This window comes from Eptatretus burgeri, chromosome 6 (assembly GCF_056783735.1).
Source record: "Eptatretus burgeri isolate ZD-2024b chromosome 6, Ebu_testis_v1, whole genome shotgun sequence".
Lineage (NCBI taxonomy): Eukaryota > Metazoa > Chordata > Myxini > Myxiniformes > Myxinidae > Eptatretus > Eptatretus burgeri.
Window position 1 is genome coordinate 47,163,948 of NC_140966.1, and position 24,042 is coordinate 47,187,989.

The 24,042-nt window shown below is 44.7% G+C and overlaps 2 protein-coding genes across 5 annotated transcripts in view; one reads left to right on the forward strand and one right to left on the reverse strand.

Annotated features, from left to right (window-relative positions):
* Positions 1-12,618, forward strand: part of LOC147024700 (uncharacterized) — a 60,878-nt gene extending 48,260 nt beyond the window's left edge. For all 4 annotated transcript variants that reach the window (XM_085884852.1, XM_085884853.1, XM_085884855.1 and 1 more), the window contains 3 exons: positions 3,533-3,725; positions 9,812-9,986; positions 10,278-12,618. In XM_085884852.1, the coding sequence (XP_085740978.1) occupies positions 3,533-3,725; positions 9,812-9,986; positions 10,278-10,287 (378 nt within the window). In that variant the 3' untranslated portion in view covers positions 10,288-12,618. The remainder of the gene's footprint in view (positions 1-3,532; positions 3,726-9,811; positions 9,987-10,277) is intronic.
* A 2,937-nt stretch (positions 12,619-15,555) lies between these two features.
* Positions 15,556-24,042, reverse strand: part of LOC147024701 (uncharacterized) — a 66,632-nt gene continuing 58,145 nt past the window's right edge. Inside the window, exon 7 of the mRNA XM_085884849.1 lies at positions 15,556-20,644. Within this exon, the coding sequence (XP_085740975.1) occupies positions 20,527-20,644 (118 nt within the window). The 3' untranslated portion in view covers positions 15,556-20,526. The remainder of the gene's footprint in view (positions 20,645-24,042) is intronic.

Consider the following 24,042-nt stretch of genomic DNA (forward strand, 5'->3'; position numbering starts at 1 on the left):
TCCTCTACTTCCGACTACACTCATTTCCAACACTCCTCTCACCCAGTCACTTTCATCCTTCCTCAACACATGACCCAACCATCTCAACCTGTTTCTCTTCACAACCTCCATCACAGACTCTATTCCCATCATCTTCCGCAAGTCATCATTTGTCTTCCTCTCTCTCAACGATACTCCACACATCCACCGAACCATTCGCATTTCCACCATTTCCACCCTTTGTTGCTGCTCCATGTTCAGTACCCATGTCTCACTCCCATAAATCATCGTACTCCTCACACATGAAGCATACACCTTTCCCTTCAGCTTCAACGACACTCCCCTCTTTGTCAGCACGCCACTCAGTTCCCGAAACTTCTTCCATGCACATCTCACTCTAGCAACCGTCGAAGAGTCTGATCCACCTTCTCCATTCAGCATGTCTCCGAGATAGCAAAATGTTTTCACCCCTTCCAGCTTCACACCATCTCCAAGATCCAACTCAACAATCCCTTCATCTGCAGCTCCCTCGATGCACACCTTACACTTGAATGTAGCTGCCACACTGGTTAATGACCCTCTCACCCCACTACATTTTCGATGAACCCATTCAGCACACATTGTACACTGAATGGAGTTCACTCCGACACCCTTCCTGCACACAGCACACGGCCACTTCCCAGTCCTTTCCACCTCACCACATGCTTTACCACTTGCCATCACCTTCGTCTTTCCGATATTCACCTTCAAACCTTTTGCCTCCATACATTCCTTCCACTTGTTCATCTTCTCCTTCAGTCCATCCATACTCTCTGCAATCAACACCAGATCATTTGCATACAGCAGCTCCCACGGTAAACCCTCCTTTACCCTCCGAGCCAGCACCTCCATCACAACTACAAATAGAAGTGGACTTAGTACGGACCCCTGGTGCACTCCTACCCTCCTCACCTCAAACTCACCACTGTTCCCATCCTTCGTCCTTACAGCTGTGCGTGCTCTCTCGTACATGGCCATCACTACTCTGATCAACCATTCCTCCACTCCTAGCTTCCTCAATGCCCATGTCATAACTTCATGTGGAACCCCATCAAATGCTTTCTCCAGATCAACAAACCAAAAAAACAACTTCTTCCTCTTGTTCATGTACTTCTCCTGCAACTGCCTTACAATAAAAATTGCATCTGTCGTTCCTCTTCCTGGCATAAATCCAAACTGCATTTTGTCAATCTTTACCTTCTTCCTTATCCTCTTCTCCAACACCCTTTCCAATACCTTCATTCCATGCTCCAACAACTTTATTGCTCTATAGGAGCCACAGTCCAGAGGGTCACCTTTCCCCTTGTACAGAGGGATGAGGGTACTCAGTTCCCAATCCACTGGAATGCGGCCTTCTTTCACCACCAGATTACAGATCTCTGTCATTCTCTTCACACCCCAACTTCCCGCTGCCTTCAACATATCTCCCACAACTCCCGTCGGCCCTCCTGCTTTTCTACTCTTCATTGCTCTTATAGCTTCCTCAACTTCCTTCTCAGTTATCTTCTCTGCTGGTCCTAAAACTGGGTTACTCTCGATGTTTCTATCCCATTCATTTTCTACATTCAACAGCCTTTCCATATATCTCTTCCATCTTCCTTTAATTCCATCTGAATCCACAACAATTTGTCCCACTTCATCCTTCAAGCAACTCACCCCCGTCACATCAAATCTCTCTCTCACTATCTGCTTTGCGATCCTGAATACCGCTCTCTGACCCTCCTCCGAATCCAAGCGTTCTCCAAACATTTTCCTATGGGCCTCCTGCACCTTTGCAACCTCTTTCTTTGCAGCCTTCTTGGCTTCCTTATAGCTTTCATGTGCAGCCTCTTCTTCCACCGAATCCTTTGCCTTTTGCCATTCCTTGAACTTCTTCCTCTTCTCTTCAATCGTCTTTCCAACTTCATCATCCCACCACCATGTTTCCGAGTGCCTCGGTGGTCCTTTTGTCCATCCACATACCTCACCAACGGCTCCCAATAGACTATCTTTCATTGACATCCAACCACTTTCAAGCTCAACCACATCATCTTCAACCATACTCAGCCTCTCTCTTAATGCTTCATTCACTGCCGCCTCTTTCAACCTCCACACCTTCATCCTCGGTTGGTACTTCACCCGCCGAATTCTCCGCGCACCTTTCACCCTTATATCGCAGACAACCAGGTGGTGCTGCGAAACAGTCTCCTCCCCTGGGATCACCTTTGTGTCCCGGAGGTTTCCCCTATCTCGCTGATGCACCATCAGGTAGTCAATGGTTGTCGTCAACCCACCTGACGTGTATGTAATAAGCTTATTATTCGCTTTCTGGAATTGAGTATTACAGAGCAACAAATCAGCTCCATCAGCAAACTCCAAGATCCTTTCACCTTCTCCATTTCTCACACCATATCCATAACCCCCATGGACTCCCTCAAAACCGTCTGGACTCCTTCCCACATGTCCATTCAAGTCTCCTCCAACCACAACAACTTCCTCATCTTTCACATTTTCCATCAACTTCTCCATCGCACACCAGAACATGTTCTTCTCTTCATCGCTTCGACCGACCTGCGGGGCATATCCCGAGATGACGTTCACCAAGAGATTTCCGATCACAAGTCTCACCATCATCAACCTTTCACTCACTCTCGTCACACTCACTACACTGTCTACAAAATCCTCAGAAAACATTACACCAACACCATGCACGCCTTCCGGGCACCCTTGCCACATAAACTTGTACTTCTGCCCCTGCCTTCCCTTCACCATTCTCACACCACTTCCCTTCCACCGTGTCTCCTGCACACAACATATGTCCACTCTTCTTCTGACCAATGTTTCAACCACTTCTCCAGATCTCCCTGTCATTGTCCCTACATTCCATGTACCAAACCTCAGAAACCGATCTCCACGTGGGGCATCAGACGATTGGTCATCATAAATGGAAAAATTTCCTCCCTTGCTTCGATCGGGTTCCCCACCTTGAGTTTTAACGAGAGGGGGTGAGGACCCCCACGGGGTACTTCAGGCTGTACCCTGCCCATCAGTTGTACTCATCATGGTTTCCTTTTGAGGCGATGTTTTTATGGCCGGATGCCCTTCCTGACGCCAACTCTTTTAGTCGCCTTTTACGACACTCAGGGATACGGTGTACCTATTCTGACCGGGGTACACACCGGGGGCTCCAGATTTACAATCCTTTAAAAACACTTTTATAGGTAAAACTTTTTTGCTGAAATCGATCAGTGTCTCCCATTATCATTTTACTCTTGGAACTTCAAACAATACCAGGACTTTAATGAAGTTTAAATACTGTAAATGATTTTTAATATCATGTTCACAAAGGTCATGGTGTTATTTGCCACAACCTATAGTCAATAAAATAATCACTTGATCAATGTAACATCCTGACATTCTTTATGAATTGATCCTGCATTTTCAGTCCGTTATCTTTAAACCAAATATTTTTCACTATAATTGTGATCTATTTTCGTGATTATTGCTGGGATTTGTTTGTATTCCATCTCATCAGATTTGTACAGTTGTTGAAAAGCCACTTTCATTCAAAGACGGAGTGGAATTTTCTGGAAATTTTGCTGATGAAGATGTCTCGATTACTGTTCACAACATATCAAACTCAGACAGCGGATACTACATCTGCTGGGTTTCGGACTTCAACAACATGAAAATTAAAAAACAACCCCTTCTGTTGAAAATTGATCAAGGTGAGTATATTCACATGAACCTCAGCATCTGCAAGGGTAATGTTCCGTGAAAACCACATAGATATAGAATTCATGAACACGGATACCTTGGTTTAATTGTCAGGTCAGGCCAGATGAAGATCTCTGACTTGCTACAGGTAGCATGTAAACCTGTACTAACCTGTTTCATCATCAGGTTGGCGGTGAAGAAACCGTCTCCCCCACCAGGTTTCATGGTGAGAAGGATGTATGGACATGGACACCCAGGAGGACAAAACACAAAACCTTTCAAAGGGCAGAGGAGGAGCTTATGAGCCAGGCCATCCATATCTAGTGCCCAACTGTGTCTGTGAATGTCCTCCTGCAGTTGTGTGACCTCTTTCTAGGAGGTTGGTGGCAGGATTTGCACTCTGGCCCCTACAAAACACCTCATTCCACAAGAAACGCAAAAAAAGTGAAAAAACACTTTGTGGGACTACCTCCTCTGCCGCTGCCCTTCACAGGGCAGTTCAACGGATTGCGGGATTAGGGGCAACCTTTCAGTATCCCCATTATTTAATGATATGAGGAAAAGCACGGGATAACCTTCATGGGTCATGGGAGTACCTCCTGTGCAGCTGTCCTTCATGGGGCAGCTCACCGGATGGCGGGATTGGAGCAACCTTTCAGGACCATCAATCTTTGATGATGGTAGGAAAAGCATGGGGTAACCTTCTTGGGTCAAGTTGTTGCGGTGTGTGTCGCGATGGTGGTGAGATGTCATCCACCAAACGGCAATCTCATCGGGTTAACCTGAGGCGGTCCCTTTGTGTGAGTGCCTGGAATGTCCTCACTCTAAGAGAGGATGATAACCTGTATCTGCTATCATCTGAGCTCCAGCATTTGAACATCAGTACTGCAGCACTCTCTGAGGTTCAAAAACCGGATAGTGGTGAAATCATGGCAAGTGGTTCCACCTACTACTGGTCTGGTTGCTCTGATCGTTACCATGCCCAAGGAGTTGCTGCAGTTGTATCCAATAAGCTCACTCCCATGATAATTGAGATAACACAGGTCAGTGAACAAATTGTTGCGAATTCTGGCCCGCCTGGCGTGCGATCGGCCGCGTACCTCTAATGGCAGCCACGTCGCCCACTGGACGGACAATTCAGTCGTGACCCTCCTGGAACTACCGCCAGGAGCCAGTCACGGGTAGGGGTTTAACCTCACCACGATCGTGCCAATTGCCCACCCGCGCAGGATAGGGTTGCTCGCCAAATTCGACCTACCCAAGTACCTGCGCGAGTGGTCGACTGGGCGATCGTACCTCGCCGCAGGTCAGCCGAGGACACGAACTGCTTAAGCGGTCCGTTCCGTGCTACAGTGATAACCGAGCGGTGTTATCGCCGACCTCGACGGATGTGATTCTGTTTACCGGGCGTTCAAAACCCACTACTCATTCCACGATACAAGATGGCACTTCCAATGGGGAAAGGACGCCACGAACAGGATACGTTTCACACAAGCACATTTATTTCAATTACACACACAACACAAGCAAGGCAGTCATGCAATATACAAGCAACAAATAGAATGCAAAAGCACTACGACCGACTATAATTATTATTTACAAGCACTTGCACAGTTTCTACTTGGCAGGACACAGCGCCACAGCTTGCATAGGAAAACAAAGAAAGACCTCCCTCACAGGCAAGGGGGTAGACGGGGTCCGTAGACCTTTATGGTCGTGGGCCGTGGATGACCGAAAAGGCCCACGAGACCGAAGGGTCTTACCCGCACCCTCGTGGTGCGACGGTGGGCAGGTCGCGATGTCTCGTCCCCACGGCAACTAGCGTAGCCGCGCCTGATCTCGGGCCTTGCAGCGGTGGGCAGGTCGTGACGCCTCGTCCCCACGGCAACTAGCGTAGCCGCGCCTGATCTCGGGCCTTGCAACGGTGGGCAGGTCGTGACGCCTCGTCCCCACAGCAACTAGCGTAGCCGCGCCTAATATCGGGCCTTGCAACGGTGGGCAGGATGTGACGCCTCGACCCCACAGCAACGAGCGTAGCCGCACCTGATATCGGGCCTTGCAACGGTGGGCAGGATGTGACGCCTCGTCCCCACGGCAACGAGGACAAGACTTCCACCCGACTGCCCCAAGTCTGTCTACGACGAAGACTTGGACCATGACAGACTTGGACCAAGACCACGACGACCAAGACTTCCACCCGACTGCCCCAAGTCTGTCTACGACGAAGACTTGGACCAAGACCACGACGACCAAGACTTCCACACGACTAACCCAAGTCTCTGCTATCCCCTCTCTTTCCCAGGCGCTCCTCTTGCCCTTTTATTTCTCCTGCGCCCACCCCGCCCTTCGTGGCGCGTGCGTGGGGGGAGGAACATTCCAGAGAAATTGGGGTGGGAGTTGGTTTCCAACCGTCAAACTTGTTTACGGGAGGAGAAATTGGGGTGGGGCTGGTTTCGTTGCTCCTTTCGTGGCGTTGTGGTGTGGATGGCATGGTTGTTGAGATGGCGTTGTTGTTGAGATGGCATGGTTGTTCCAAAATAACGACAGGTAAAGAAAAATGGCTAACTCAAAGCGTCGCAGCCCGGATGAATCACACATATTCCCTCTAAACAACGGGTGTGGACTAACTACCCATGAACTTATCAATATATCTAACTTGAGGACCTTTCTGGTGTATTGCAAATTTCCACAGCCGTAACAATATTGTGAGACTGAGGATTCATCACTCTTTTGGTGTAATTTCCCTGGTCTCTGTATATGCTCCAACTAAGGTGAGTGGTCTCACTTTGAAGGAGGCATTCTATGCCACACTCGAGTTTGTGGTTGTTCATTGCCCCAGGCGAGATACTCTTCTCGTCTTAAGGGATTTCAATGTATCAACTGGCACTGATAGGGATGGTTATGAGACATGTGTTGGTCCCCATAAGTCTGTAACTGAATCAGAATAGCACTAAATTCCTTGACTTTGCAAGAAGTGTGGGGTGGTTCATGGATTCAGCACCGACAGGCTCATCGTTTGACTTGATATTCCAATGCTGGTGGTATCGCAAAGGGTATTGACCATTTGCTCATTGATGGTCAATGGAGGATGCTCCAGAACTGCAGAGTTGACCGGAGTGCTTAGTTAATCAATAACAACCACAGGCTAGTTGTAGAAATTTTGAAGTTGCATCTCAAATCCAGGAGAATGGTAACATCCCAGCCGAGGCTGGATGTTTGGTCAAGGAGGAGGGTGTAGCTGAGGAGTTTGCGAACAGCGTGAGTGGGTATTTGTATGGGGGTGGGGAAGGGTGGGGTGGGGGTCTGTGTGTTTTGGTAGATCCTGAAGAGAGGAGGAATGCCTTCAAGACAACCATTACCTTGATGCTGCCGGTGGTTGTCTTGGAACCCACCATCAGGCGAAGAACAACGTTGTCTCCCAAGGGACACTGGATGCCATTGACCAGAGTTGCAGGGCCAGGCTTAATGGCAGAGCTGAGCCGTTCAGGGAGCTGAGACGTAAAACTGTACATTCACTTTGGGCAAACAAGGCCCATGTGCGAGCAATCTGAAGGGGTAAAACATCACCTGTAGTTAGATGAGATTCTCATCCTGCTGCAGAGGAATTTGAGCATTATGTTCCTCAAAGTCTGTCCCTGAGTGTACTGCAGTTAGAATGGAGGGTGTTGAGTTTTTGACAGAGAAGTCTGAAGTGAAGGCCCACGGATCCGGTTACTTTTAGTGGCTGTACCAGGCTGACCCACCAACTGTTGAGTTGGATATCAGGGGTGTTATTATCCCTATTTCTGACCCTCCAATCAAGTGTAAACCACCTTAATTTGTGGAAATACACCCTGCGGTGAACCTTTTGAAAGTAGGTAAAGCTCCTGGGATCTGTGGCATCTATGCTGAACTCTCCAAGGCTGGTGAAAATGCAGTACTCGTGTCATTGCATGCATTTCTGTGCTCTGAAACACAGGTATCATCCCAACTAACTGGAAGAGGGACTTTGTTGTCCCTCTCTGGTAAAGGAAGGGTGATTGCCAGGGCTGCAAGTACTGAAGGGTAATGCTGCTATCAGTGTTGGGCAAGGTCTTTGCTTGGATAATTATTGATTTAGTCTGCCACCATCTTCTTGAGCACCAGCACTCAGAGCAGTCTGGCTTTATACCAAAGAAGTTAACGATTGAGCATGTCCTTCCTCTTCAGGTTCTCACCAAGCACAGGCGAGGATGCCACGAGGGGCTGCTCACAGCCAATGTTGATCTCCGCATCGCGTTTCATTTAGTGAATCAGGATGCCCTCTGGAGGATTCTCGGTCCTCGTGGGGTGCCACCAAAACTGATTAATCTGATTTCTGAACTATACTCTGGTACTGAGAGTGTTGTGAAGTGTGGTGGTTCCATCTCAGACCTATTTCCAGTTGTTACTGGAGTTTACCTTCTTTGTGTGTTGGCCCCCACACTTTTAAGGACTTCTATGGACTGGATTCTGGGGAGGATATCAGAGAGATCAAGCGACCATGCATCATTTGGGAATGTCAAGATCTCTTTCCTTGATTTTGCAGATGATGCAGTCCTCTTTGTGTCGATGATGGATATCCTTATGGGGGCCTTCCAGGCACTGAATGAGGAGTCGGAGCTGCTGGGATTACCGGTTTTCTGGGTCAAAACTAAGATCCATGCTTTCAATGACATCTTGGATGCTGCTATCTTGTCTGTTCCTGTTTGTGGTGAGGATGCTGAGGTCACAGCGAGATTCACTTACCTTGGCAGTGATATTCTTGTCTGCACATTGTGAGCCAAAGGTCAAGAGACATCTGGGTAAGGCCTGTGGAGTCATGGATTCACTGGATCATGGGATGTGGTGCTGTCTGAACCAATGCAGGTGGACGAAAGCCTGAATCTTTAAGTCCTTGGCACTTCTCGTCTTGCTCTTTAGATGTGAGACTTGGACTCTGACCAAAGATCTGAGATGGACACTTAACTACTTCAGTGCAAGGTCGCTTCGGAGAATCCTTGGTTATTGCTCACCAGACTTTGTGTCCAACGAGTGTTTGCTGAGAGAAGCTCAAATGAGATTTGTTACCCGTATAGTCTGTGTCAGACACGGCTGTATGGACATGTCGGTCATTTTGCTGGTGCTGATCCTGCTCACTAGATTCTCAGCGAGGGAGCCTTGTGGGTGGAGGAGGCCAATGGGCTCACCACGTGCCTCTGTTGCAGTACGTTAATCAGCATCTGAAGGAGATGGGGATGGGCCAGGCATCTGCCTGGAGGATGGCCAGACGGAGGCCCATGGAATACCGGCGGAAAGTGCATGCCACACTGATGTTATGCTCTGGTGCATTTTCCTATACCTGACCTGACCTGGTTTAATGGGAAAAGGGGGTTAGGTTCCAACGTCAGACTGAGCAATGATTAAAATAAATAATTGGCATTATAGTGTGTACAGAACAGTGTGTTTTTATTGAAGTTTGATGATGGTGGTGGTGGTAGTTGTGTTTGAGGGGAAGTCAGAAAGATGATTCATATCCACTGCAGATGCACTCACACCTGTAGCCAGCCTGTCAAGCACATTCATATTGTCGGTGCTGCCAAAGCAGTTTCAATAGCTCGGGTTACAGTCCTGAATGCATCACCACTCTGACACAGGAGGACAGGGCTAGAATTTTTGGATTTTGGCCAGGGTGCTGGCGATGGCTTACTTTCTATTCGCGAAGAAAACTGTGGGATCTTTAACGTCCACCAACTAATGTTGGCCGATGTGATGCCAGTTTGACATCTATCCGAGGGACAACACACACATTGATGAAACACCCTACCTGTGAAACACTGGGTTGACATTTTTTAGCTGAGCCTTGATTCAAAACAAGGCTCAACAGCTTAGAGGCAAGTGTGTATACCTCCAGGCCATCCTACCAGCCTTCAATACACCAGCTGTTTGTAATATTTACACTAAACTGCTTCTCAAGCAAATATTATACAACTTTTCCAACACTTACCAATGTCAGCCGCATGCATGAGGATGGAAAAGTTTCAGTGTTTTGGATTTGCATGCTTGTTGGAAGTGTCTTGGTACATGTCATTCAATGAAGGATATTTATTATATGTTACAGAAGAAACTGAGAATCCTGATGCATTAAAAGTGAACAAAGGAGGAGTTTTGTTTGACACCGATTCCAAGGTGGTTTTTATTGTCATTGTGATGTGCATGATAATAATATTCGTGTGCACTCTCATATCCTTGGTAAAAAGAAGAGAAACGAACAAGAAGGAGGCAACAGACAATGGGTGAGTTTATTCGATGAATTGGAGGGAAGGCTTTGAATAGAAAATTATACAGTGAAAATTTCTTGTTTTTTTTCATGAAATCTTTGAAAATACTTTTTTTTAATCTGTCAAAGCTGTCTGAGTGGGTTGTGTTTTTGAAAGATAATGTTCAGATATCTTACCTGGTTGTAAGAGCACCTTGTACCATGACGATAATGAGACTCATCTTCTTTCCTACTTCATCATGCTATGTTCTCTTTCATCAATGTGGATGAGATTTGCTTGAATTAACATTTAAAATTTATATTTCAGGATCTTGTAGGACAATGAAGACAATTCAAATGAGGAAAAAGTGTAGATCATAAAGAAGAGGCACTTCCTGCAAATCAAAATGATCATTGATCAATATGAGTTCCTCCACATCTAATGATTCATTTGTTCTTTAAAAGGCTTGCTAGCACTTAGGTTGTTGTGATTGATGACCCGTCTGCTTTTTTCTGATAATAACATTCTCTGCCTGGTTATGGAATACGTGATGAAATAGAGGGAAGACTGGAATGATGGCCAAACTTCCTTTGAATATGTCCTTACATTTAACCTGTTACTTTTTTTTGTTTGTTTCAGTACAATATGTGAGATCTAAACTGCTTAACGGGTTTAAGGTAATTGCAATGCCAATGGTGAATTTTCATTTAATGCTGTTTCAATTTTAATTTTTTCATCTTTTTCATACAAGGGAACATTGTTTTTATTTTTCACTTGATTTTTTTTTTGCATACAATAAATGACTTAAAACACTGGTTACAGTAGAGCATGGTCACTCCTCAAATGTTGGAAGGTTTTAAATGACAGATCGGTTTCCTTGATGTTGTATGAGGTACAATAGCTCAATATCGTTCAAATTTTCCAAACAGTTGGACAGGAGTTATAAGAATTTCATTTTAAAAAGATGCTTGGTATGACAAAACTTTAATATAGACATAAACAGACATTTTGAAGGATATTGTCATAAAAAGAAAACCACAAAGCTTTTCGTTGTGCTCTCTTCAGGTGAAATTCGTACAAAGTGAGTGAGTAATGATGAAGAGCAGTCTAATAGACACCTATCAACAAAGTCAATTCTGATTGGACGTTCTCCGCTGATGCGTCATCATCACCTCCCAACGGTCTGGGTGAGAGGAGCCTGTTCAGTGTTCAGCTCTCCAATTGGAGGTTGCAGAGTCTGAGGCAGAGCCGCTGAGGCTGTTGTAGAATCCTCTTCATAACCAGCTGTGATCATGAGACGAGTTGGTGTTCCTCTTCTTCTTTGCACAAATAAGCAAAGCGAGTGGACAAACTCTTTTTTCCGACATAACATGGAGTCCATGTGTCATGTTCTTTGAAGCTACCACCATGCGCATGTGCAGTGTGCACCTCCCTGGAAATAAAACGTGGAGCTTCGACTTCAATGGTGTCTGGCCTTTCACCCCGCAATCTTTCGGATATGCCACAATTGGTGACGAGGATGGGATTCAAACAATTTTTGTATGAATTGTTTTTCCTGATGGACAAAGGGACGTGCTGTTTGATTCTATCAACAAGAATACAGCCGGTCTTGGTACAAGAATACAGCTGGTACGTGCTTGTAGGAAGGTCCCAGCATCAACCCCAACATAATGTGCATCTGCTATTGGAGAGCATTTGATTGAGAATGCAAACTGTGCTGAACATGATGATGTGGATGCATTCAAGATATTGAGTAGAGGACGAAGTATAACGCATCTCTGAATACGAGAAGCGACATTTATCTATTCCACAGATCCCATGTTATATTGGCAAAAAGTTTGTCCATTTGCTTTGCTAATTTGTGCAAAGAAGAAGAGGAACACCAACTCATCTCATGATCACGGCTGGTTATGAAGACTATTCTACAGCGGCTCCGCCTCAGACTCTGCAACCTCCAATTGGAGAGCTGAACACTGAACAGGCTCCTCTCACCCAGACCGTTGGGAGGTGACGATGACACATCAGCGGAGAACGTCCAATCAGAATTCACTTTGTTGATAGGTGTTATTAGACTTTGTTGATTAGACTGCTCTTCATCATTACTCACTCACTTTGTGCGAATTTCACCTGAAGAGAGCACAACGAAAAGCTTTGTGGTTTTCTTTTTATGACAATGTCCTTAAAAATCTCTCTGTTTATGTCTATATTAAAATTTCATTTTAATGGGGTGTAACCTTTTTGAAAAGCTATCGGGATGCTGTTTCTGGAATAAAAAATATACTTACAGAAAAATGTTCCTGTGCGCCATAAAAAAAAATTACACAAAATGACACTGACATGTGTCCAAGCAATGTAATGGCCAGCCAACATGTGCCTTGCCCAGTTTACCCATGAATATCGGAATTTGTGAACTGCAATGCCATCAAATTAGCTTGTTGAAATGATGACATCTTGTTCTGTTATTATTATGAGTATCTGCACAGAGATGCACATGAACTAGGTGTTTGGAAGTTAAAATGAGCTGGAAAAACAACTGATTAAAATGAATGCAAAGAATACTTTTTCAGCTCATTTTCACTTCCGTCCGATATCCATCACCTTCTTTTTCACTATCCCAGCTCATTATTTCATGGTCGATCTTCATTAGCGTCTTCTCTTGTATTAAAAATTAGAAACAAGTACAGCTACAAACTATGAGGGTTGGTACAAAAGCACACCACTTTTATTTTTTGTTCAGGTTAGCTTAACAGAATTATGTGCCTTTGTAATTACTTTGTTATAAGAACCAAAGTTTTTTTTAATCAACCGTCCAACTGGCATGTGGGTGTAAAAGTTAAAAGATGAAGCACTCCAACATGGCAATGTACAGAGAAAAGGAAATGATGACTGACTCTTCTCATCCTCTTGCTCTGCAATGTTATAACCATGTGACCTATGACATCATATGTGTGAAACTTTTGTTCCTCATGAATAGGCGGTCATATGTGTAAAGTTTTGCCTCGATCTGTCACACCACATGACCAATGACATCATAATTATGATTAAAACATTCAACATGTGTCGTGACTCCATTGGTGAAAATTTCATCTCAGTCCGACAAGCAGCTGTGGAGAAAAACACCAAAGATCTGTGCCGACAAATAAACAAACAGACAGCCAAATGAAAAATCACTCATCGAGTGACAATTTGTGAAACGAAACGGCACTCGGTAGAGCACATACCTCCTCCAGGCTGAATAGTTTACATTTTGTATGCCATTGATGGGTCGGATCTGAATCCAGACCTAAACCAAAATCAAATCAGCTTGTTCTTGTCAACTAACCAATTCATCCACCTCGTTTTGTTATCACTCGTCCACAACTTTTGGAGATATCATGTGATACATAGTGTTACGAATTCTGGCCCGCCAGGCGTGCGAGCGATTGCGTAACTCCAATCGCAACCGCGTCGACTCCAATCGCAACCGCATCGACTCCAATTGCAACCACATCGCCCACCGGGTGCACAATTCAGTCGTGACCCTCCTGGAACTACCGCCAGGAGCCAGTCACAGGTGGGGGTTTAACCTCACCACGATCGTGCCAATTGCCCACCCGCGCAGGATAGGGTGGTTCGCCAAATTCGACCTACCTAAGTACCTGCGCGAGTAGTCGACCGGGCGATCGTACTTCGCTGCAGTTCGGCCTAGGACACGAACCGCTTAAGCGGTCCGTTCCGTGCTACAGTGATAACCGAGCGGTGTTATCGCCGACCTCGATGGATCAGATTCTCTTCTTTACCCTGGGTGTTCAAAACCCACTACTAATTTATTCCGCGATTCAAGATGGCACTTTCAATGGGGAAAGAGACGACGAACGGGATACATTTCACACAAGGACATTTATTACAAAGCACATATTGCACACACAACACAAGCAAGGAATCATGCAATATACAAGAAAAGCGTTACCACCGAATACAAGCAATGTACAGTCACTTACACAGGTCTAACTTATAGGGACACGGCACCACAGCAGTCATACAAAAGCAAAAGAAATGGAAAGAAAAGACCCCCTCACAGACAAGGGGGTCAGGCTGGACCACTTGGGTCTTAATGACACGGGACCTGAGAGACCGAACGGGTCCTGCGAGACTGTAGCAGGTTACCTGCCCCCACCAGGGGCGACGGTCGGCGAGCCCTCTCCGGCACTCTCCTCTCGTGCGCGCCTCGACCCGGGACCACTGCTCGCAACCCTCACGACTTGGCGCCCAGAGGAAGAGACGAGCCTTCGACGATCCAGAGCCCACTTCGACGATCCAGAGCCTGACGAGTCCAAACACGACGTCCCAGGCAGGAGAGAGAGGAAGAATCCAACGCAATGATCCAGGCAGGAGAGAGAGAGCTCAAACACGACGTCCACCAAGAGAGCGAGCCCACGCGAGGTCCGCCCTATATAGCGAGGGGCTCCGCCCTTCACTCCACCCCCTTTTTGGCTCTGCCTCTCCTCTAGCCCTTTCGAGAAGCTCCTCGAAAAGGGGCGTTCCCTCCTCACCGCCGCCTCACACCCCGTATCCACCAATCGCCAGTGAGCTCTCGCAGCCTCTCCCGTCAGCCCCGGCGCCGCAAAAAAAGGCGGGAAAACTCGCGCGCAATTGTAGGCCTTTCACGGGGCCTTCGTTTGAAGTCTTCGGACGGTCCAAAATAACGATAGAACTGAAAAATGGCTATCTCAAAGAGTCGCAGCCCGATGAATCACACGAAAATCCCTTTAAACAACGGTGGGGAACTATCTGCACATAAACGTAGCCTCATAACTGATCTAAGGACCCTTTATGGTGTATTGCGAATTTCCACAGCCGTAACAATAGTTTTTGGCCTCATCTCTCAGTTGTGAAGAATCACTTGAAAAATTCTCGTATCTGGATCCGGATTCGAATCTTCACCAAAACTGAATCAATTTGTCCTTGTCACACTCCCAACCTGCCCACAAACTTTCTGCGGAATCCATCCATAACTTTTTGAGATATTGTGCTAAATATACTTTTTGGCTCAATCTCTCAATGGTGAAGAATCACTTTAAAAAATCATGGATCCGGATCTTCAGAAAAATCGAATCAATTCGTCATTGTCACAAACCCAAAATTGTTCACCAAGGTCAATTTGAATCTGTCCACAACTTTTTGAGATATCATGCAATATCGTTTTTAGCCCAATCTCTCAATGTTGAAGAATCAGTAAAAAAATTAAATAATTCTCGTATCTGAATCCAGATTCGGATCTTCACCAAAATTGAATCAATTCATCCTTGTCACACACGCAACCTGTCCACCAAGGTTCGTCCGAATCCATCGATAATCTTTTGAGATATTATGCCAAAAATCATTTTTGGCCATATCTCTCAATGGTGAGGAATCACTTAAAAAATTCTGATTCGGATCTTCACCAAGATTAAGCGTTGCTATCCTTGGCCAGTCATTTACATACACAAAAAACTCAGAACGATTGCTTGAAAACTGTGGCCAAAAATCGTGCGACAAACAGACAGACAGACAGACAAATGCTATAGGTCAACATACTTGGCAAAAACAATTTTTCACCAAGTAACAAACGGACCCAAATGTAATACCCTCTCCTTCAGCGAGGGTAATAAAATCATTCCAAGGAGCATTACACTTCCTGCCTAAAAACTGATGCAGCACATTTTTTTTTTGTAATCAAATAACAAACAACCATAGTTCACACAAGAACACTAACTGCTAATTACAGAGCATTGACTTGGAGTTGGTGCCTTTTCCAGAAGTGCAAGTTCTGAAATGTCTCTGGTAAATCCAATTTGTCCTGCATGAATGCAAACCACATGTCTGCCTTGCGGACTCTTCCATCGTCACTTGGGTAGGTCTTCGTAACTCCAGCAAGCGGCAAGTTGTTCCGGGGAAGTTACTTGTGTCAAAGGAGAATTATGCTTCCCTCTGAGATGTCAGGTGTTATCTCGTTTCACTTATCATGAAATTGTAGGCTCTGGAGATACTCCTGTCGACATTGTAGCCAGAACTGATTAGCAAGGTACTAAGCACGTCGCCAGTGTTGTCGTCCATTCAAGTCTTCCTTAATGAAGTGGCCAGGCAGTGTTTCTTGAGGTATGGTTTTGAGGGTCAGGAGCAGACAGGAATGAGAGCCTGAAGGTCATTGGTATCTGAAGAGATCGTCACGATGGGTCAAGAGTTTATGACAGCACTTGCTTCAGCCACAAAGTTGGTATGTCGTGAGTCAGTTGATGTTTCCCCAGGTGGGGGAACATTGAATTGAGAATATGTGGAATGGTTAGAATTTGTCACACGCACACTCCTCCAAAGTGAGATGCCTTGGGTGGGTTAAAAACCCATGTACAACCCTTTTCTGACAGGTATATTGCTATATGTTCTTGGTTTAGCTCGCCTTGGCCTCCGACAAAATGTGTTTCCTGGACACACCTCAGTGGTGCAACAAACCCACAAAATGAAGCAAATATCCCTCGTGTTGAGATGAAAACTGAGGTGTCCATGGCATTGATGACCTCAATATGCATGGCTCTGGTGCACAGGCAAGAGATGATCACGGCCCCTCTTTTGCAGTCTATTGTACTGTTGTGTGTCTTTCTGTTTATGATGGTCCATGGCCCGAACACATCAATTCCAATGTTGGTAAAGGGGGGTGAAGCTTCGAGTCTCTTCTTTAGTAAGTGAGAAGCTTGCCTCTTATTTTTTGGCAGACGATGCATTGGTTGATGACTTTTCTAATGAGGCCATGGGTTCTATGGATCCAATAATCTCCAGCCCATACAACTGCCACGGTCGTGTGTCGCCCTGGGTGTTGTGTTTTCAAATGCATTGGATTGCAAACTGGCTTCGTGATAGGAAGCAAAGAGTGGCTGTGAGTTGGAGGATGTCTTGCTGGGAGGATGTATGTAGTGGGGTACCTTAGGGATCAGTACTCAGACTATTACTATCATTATTTATATCAACGATTTGGATATTGGGGTGAATAATAGAATTTCCAAATTTGCAGATGACACAAACCTTGGAGGTAAGGTGGATAGCAGAGGGGGTGATTATCAGATACAGGAAAGTATTGATACTTGCATAGATTGGGCAAAAGACTGGCAGATGGCAAAAGACTTTTTGGTACACTTCTCAGCAATAAGTGAAGATGAAACTACATAATTTAATCACATTCAAATCTGTACTCTGCTAACACCACAACTTGGCCAATCAGGATTTTTTAATGTCATTAAAAAACATTTTCTATCAGCACAAAGTCCCTCCATCCATCCATTGGGACCATACTCTGTGCAGAGTGTTGGTGCTGCCAAAGCAGTCTCCTTGGCTGTTGGGCACAATCCTGGACAGGTCACCGCTCCAACACAGGAAACCAGCAAGCTGGCACTCATTGTGCCAACCCCAGAAGGATGACAGGCAGTCAACCCCACCTGGTATTAATTCAAAATCCAAGTGGGATTTGAACACAGCAGAACTCAGGATCCATCGGATAAGCCCACCACCCCAACCATTAAGCCAACACCAGGCTTAACTGGGATCCCAAGCCCACCACCCTAACCATTAAGCCAACACCAGGCACAACTAAGATCTCAAGCCCACCACCCTAACCTTTAAGCCAGGCATAAAATCCCTCATCATGATTCAAAAGTTCTTTCATATTCCTGCACTCCCAAACTGAGTGATTTAAGTCTTCCCAAGAACTCAAGATGGATTTATTAACCGAAACAAAGGATTGAAAAGGATAATGGAGGTTGCCTATTTTATTCTCAACACATCCCTCTCTTTTCCCTTTATCTTCCTCCCTCACTCGTTCTCCCGCATTCTTTCCTCTTTTACATCTCTTTATTTCCCAAGTTATGTTTCACACTGCAGTCCAATGCATACAATTACTCTAAGTATCATTTGATTGTTGCAGTTAACTGGAGGCAGAACCAATCCCCGTTTTACACAGAAGTCGATCTGCATAACTGAGGAAGTAAAAAACAAACCATGGAATCAACAGAACGTTGAGTGAAGTTTGCTAAGGCCAAAGTCACATTTGCTCTCCGGCGAGGATACGGCGGCCGTACCTCCCCTGAATTGACAGAAACGTGCGGCGGCCACAGAGAAACTGAGGTGGCCTCAGGGTGGCCCTACGCCGTTTGGCTATCTTTTACAGGCCGTAGAATTATAACGCGGAGTTATAACTTTTTTTCATTTCTACATTCGCCGTTGCAAGTCGACATGCCGTAGTTGTGTTCACGTCGACCGTACGTAGGGCGTACGGTGGGCTTGCGTTATTCGTGCGGCTGCCGTTATTCGTGCGGCTGCCGTAATCTCCTATCAATGAAAAATGAACTTTGCCATAAAAGCCGAATACATTTAAAAAAAACTGAACACAACGAAGCGTTCATGTTTGTTCACGTGTCTCCCCCACCTGTTCGAGCCGCATCTTCGTGCTTTGTTCATCCAGTTCGTCGGTGGAAGTCCTCGTGAAAGCATCTCTCGTGTCGATTGATACTTTACCTCGTGTTTTCACCTTGATTTGTGCTGTTTTTTTTCTTTACTCATCTTGTGTTTTAATTAATAACAAAAAAGCAATGCGATCACGTGGTGTGACGGACTGTCAGGCAAGGATTTAATTTCACAGAAAAACCGGTTGTAATTTGGAATATCCATGATTACGTCAGCCCGATGCGTCTGATGAAAGCGATTGTGGTTCTGGGGGCATCATGTTTGACGAGCTGCCCTGGGGGCAGCGCTGGCAGAGTGCGCGAGCGATCGGAACCCAGGCCGGAGCTCGAGCCTGTGTGGACCTTTGGATGTGGTGATTGTATTAGTTTACATACAATACACCGCCACCGAAGGTCATTTACTCATCCTATTTTACCTTAAACATGGGGAATTTCAGTTGAAAGTAGGTTTTCTTGGGGTCCAGGAACAGATTAATTCACTCCATCATTTCTTATTGGGAAAATAGTTTGGGAATCAAACTTTTTGCAATCCGAACAGCCTCCTGGAACGAATTCAATTCGGATTCTGGGGGCACCACATACTGGAATGTTCCAAACTATTATATTTTTATTTCAGTAAAAAATACTGGCATTATACCCACTCGTTACCGTCCGTTTGGCCGCACGTTCACCTTCGGGCCCCCCTGCGGTCGCCTTGCGGGCACCTTGACACTGCCTTGAAAATTATATGGCCGCTGCAGGGACGCCCTAAGGTCACCGTGCGACATCAAATCAAAGACCGTACGGCACCCCCACGTTTTCGGTCTCCACGATCTCTAAATACGCCGTGCGGCTCCCCAAAAAATAAAAACATATGTGACTGCTACATTGTGTGACCGTGGAAACACTGCAGCCGCCATATAATTGCTAGTGGCAGTAGATTTTGGAGACCCCACGGCCGCCGTGGCAAATGTGACTAAGGCCTAACCACCTCATTCCGGGAAGCAAGGAGAAGTTGACTCTTCGGATGTTAACCCATCAATGCCTTTTGCTCCGACGAAGGGTTAATGCCTCGAACATTAACAAAGCCTCGTTGCAGAGGCAGTGCTGATCAATGCAGTCGTGACGTGACACCAGATTCTTATCATGGTGTACATCTTTAATATATTGATACATGGTGTATAAAAATTTAAGTTTCATGAAAAGGACACAGTAATGTTGCATGGTGGATATTCTAAGCATGTAATTGGGGCTGGAGTAAGGGTTAGAGACACGGTGAAGAGGGATAGTGATTCAATTATAGTATTGCCATCAGTTGCTGATATTAGAAAGATGGATGAATATATATATATATATATATATATATATATATATATATATATATATATATATATATATATATGTATACACACACACGTATATGGGATAGTCACCATATTTGGTGTTAGCATGATGACCATATAGTTATATGATCACGATGCTGGGATCACGAATGATGCCCAGGATTTATTCCCTCATTGGTCTGGCCTATCAGCTGTCTAGCCTGGGTTTGAATCTCGACCGAGCTGTAAATTGTCATCCCGGTGTTTCAGAGACAGGGTGATTCATCAATGTGTGTGCTGTCCCTTGGATGGAAGTTAAACTGGGTGTCCCATCTGCTGGCATTGGTTGGTGAATGTTAAAGATAACAAGGAGTCCTTCGTTAAGAGTAGCTGAGTTATTACCAGCATGCAGGCAAAAATCCAGATTTCTTCCCAAATTACCTTCAGTTGAACATCAGCCAGGCTATCCAGTTCGTGAAAGACTTTGCCCAAAAACTTTCCAACCCCACAAAAAGGTGGGGGGGGGGTTAATTGAAATTATTCAAGTCGTAGCATTTGTGGAGCAATTCATCAATCTATATTATGCAAAACTCATTTACTTTGAGTGAGAAAATGATACTTTTTCAGCGATTAGCACAATTTGCAATCTTCATGAAAGGTTAAGATAAGAAAGGGGAGAGGACACAATGAATCCAAAGTGATTTGTGATGGAAAAGTAAAAGTGAAGAATTGATAAAATCAACAGAGAGGTTATAAAAGTGGGACAGACAAACGAATGTAAATTTTCTTCTTTGCACGCAAACTCATTCAAGTCTTCGTGATCATGTTCGCATACAGCAGGCTGGGATCAGGCGTTGAGTTGTAAGTGGGGTTATATTTGTATTTCACGGGTTCATCCACTTTTGTTTGATAAGACTGTGTTTGTCTGCAAATGCAAAGGAAGAGAGAGGTTTCAATAAACCTATTGTTAGGATAATGCAGTGTGCTGCCAAACACTTTCCCATCGATATGAAAATGCATCAGAAGGAACACTACAAGTCCAGGTTTCATTTAATTGTACTTCTGATGTTTTCTTTCACACCCCTGTCCAAAACCTATCACTGCATTAGGATGTGATAAATATCGAGCACTGAGAAACACTCCAGAAAAATAGTGATAGTGCAAAAGAGAATTTTAATCATAAAATTCCGAATCATAATGTAGAAAAGCTTAAGGGTACCCTCGAGTGTGGTTTCTGTCGGGGTATCATATCTGGGGGAGGGGGTTCAGGGTGGGGGGAAGACCCCAGTTCTCTCTATGTAAATGTGTATTGTATAGCGCCACCTGGTTTGAGGACTGAGGGTTGGGTGGGAGGGTTGATGACTTGATGACGTGGATGGGTTGGGGAAGTGGGTGTTGAGGACTTGAAAAAAGAAAGGGGGTGTGGAGGACACTGAGTTGGACTGAGGGGACAGAGTTGGGATTGAGGACTTGGGGTTGGAAGGGTCTTGCAGATGTGGTGTTTGGGGGGGGGGCCAGGGTGCGGACTTGAAGAAGAAATAGGAAGGATAAACAGAGTTGGGGTGGGGGTGGGGTGTGGCAGAGAGTGGACAGAGAGTTGGAAGAGGGGGTTTGAAAACTTGTGGTGGGGAGGGGGCTTGAAGACTGGGTTGAGGACATGGGGCGAAGAGGCTTAAGGACTTGAATAAGAAAGGGATTAAGGACTTGAAGTCACATTTTATATTATGCAGAATTTTCATTGGTCACTGGCATGACACTGTCAAAGAACATTCCTGGCAATCTCCACACTCTATTTGGGAACATATTCCCTTAAAACAGCTCAATGGAATGGGGTTATGCATTAGTATAGCCTAGTATTGGCTTAATGCTTAAGATGGCTGGCTTAAGTTCTTAGGGTCTTCAGTTTGAGCCCCCATAGTGCTGTTGAAACAACACCAGGTGAGTTGACTCAGCCTGTCATCCTTCCGAGATTGGCAAAATGAGTAACAGCTTACTGGTAACAGGAGCACTGCATCAGAAGCACAGCTGCCCTTCCAGAAAATGATGCAACTAGCAGCCACAGGTTGCATATGAAACAACATGTGCTTGTATGTGCTGCATATAATATAAACCTGATGAAAACTTTAAAACTGATCACTTGGCATTTTACATCATAAAAACTTTACAGTGTGATCCATCGAGGTCAAATATGATGATAGTTTGTCACAATTTTTTTCAAGTGTGCAGTGTATTCCAGAAGAAACGATCACTTAGTGGAATTATCACCAATTTAAAAGGTGGGCTGAGATGGGCAACTTTAACTAAGTCAACTTTAACTTATTAAGATGGGCAACGAAAGAAAGTTTAAGCAACTTAACAATATGCATTACAGTGATGTTGAAATTTGAGTGAGAATAATTTCAAATCTTCAAGGTGTTTCATTTCATTCATTTCCAGCAGATGTTGAAACCAAAGCATCCAACACGGAACTTTACAGTGTTGCGGAAGTGCTTGAGCTTGCACCAGTTATAACCATCAAGGATAGTTGATGAAGTTGGTGTGAGCTGACTTCCAAGCAGGCCGAAGATGACCTCGAGTAAATGATAGTGAATAGAACGGGTTTGTGAAGGTGAAAATGTTGTCTTTTGATTAAAGCCGTCAGCAAAGCGATGGGTAAAATACCGAGCATATCTATAATGGTGTACCACTCCTTCCCAATTCCATATCCATATCCAGGGTGATGCATGATGGCATTGCAGGGTGCCGAAGGGAGGAAGTACTCAGTTTTTACTCTGTTTGTTTGTTATCTTGGTTGTTACTTACGAAATCTAAAGATTTCGTAAATATATTGATGACTTCCGTCCTCTGTTTGTGTGTTTGTGTGTGTTTGTTTGTAGGCACGATAACTCGAGAACGGAAGAAGCTACCGATGTCAAATTACACCACGTGATTCAGGAGGGTGATGGCTAGCGCTGATTAGATTTTGGTCAAAATCGGTCAAAGGTCAAGGTCACAGTGAGGTCACATAATTCCGTAAATTCATGTGGAGAAATGGAGTACTTTTGTTTCGGTCGACATTTTGAGTTCGTTTTAACTTCGATTTTAATTTTGTCTTCGGTTTTTGCGATCGCTTAGGACGCTTAAAACTCGGTTGTCGAAATTCTGGTAAAAATCGGATGTTTTGGAGTCATTTTAAGATTGTATAAAAATATTTCACTCGACGAGTCACGGCTCGTCACGTGGTGCAGCGCGCTCGAGCAGACGCGTCGTTGAGTCACGTAAAGGTTTTGCGTGTGCGCGCTGACGGTGTTTTCTACAAAGATGGTGTTTAAAGGTCATTTTTTATCCCAATAAAGGTTATCGTCGCATGCCTGACTCGCTAAGCCGTTGGATTATGTAAAGATTGTTGGTGGATGGCCGAATATTACGGTTTTGTGACTTTGATAAAATAATATTAAATAATTGCGTGGAGAAATGGAGGTTTTTGCTTCGGTCGACGTTACGATTTTTGATGGTTTGGTACAGAATCATTGTAGAAACTTCTGGTTTGCGTCGCTACCTTCTCTAGAGACAGCTTTTATTAGACAAGGTCAGAGGTCAAGTTGACGATTTCGTAAGTAACAGTCGATGACTGCTTGTTTGTTTGTTTCTCTTGTTTGTCCGGTGGTATCTCAGCCATCGTTTGAGCTCGGAAGCTGAAATTTGAACACGACAGTGTCCAAGGGATTTGGATACAAATGGTACTCTTGATTTTTTGATTAATCAATTAATTATTCAATTTTTCCATTAAATACTTCATTTTCAAGAAGTTACAGATTCGGATGAAACAGTGGTGGTTTTGTATGATATTAACCAACTGATTAAGAAATTAATTATTTTTTTAATTTAATTATGCAATTAATCAATCAATTATTGGACACCGTTCTCTCACAATTCCATGTCCATGTGCTGCACGGCAGCATCACTGACCTCCAAAGGCGCCCCGGCAATGTCGAACACTGGAGGTTTTGTTATTTATTTCTTTATTTGGCATGGGGGAGGTGGACTTTGAATATAGCTCCACTTGTTTTGTGTTCTTTATCCATGTCCATCATGCTATATTCTAAATGGTTCTTGCTTTCATAGAGTGATAAAAAAAATGGAAACGTTGGCCGTTGGGAACTGCTACATTAAGCTCCAAGTCTTGCTAAAAGGTATTTATGAGATTAAAAAGAGATTACATTCTACAACTTTGAAATTTAGCTTTCCAACTGCACTATTTTTGATAATTCTTCCACAATGGCAGTTATTACTAATGCTCTATGACAAAGGAACCCTTAGATTTTAGGATGAGGTGTCACACAC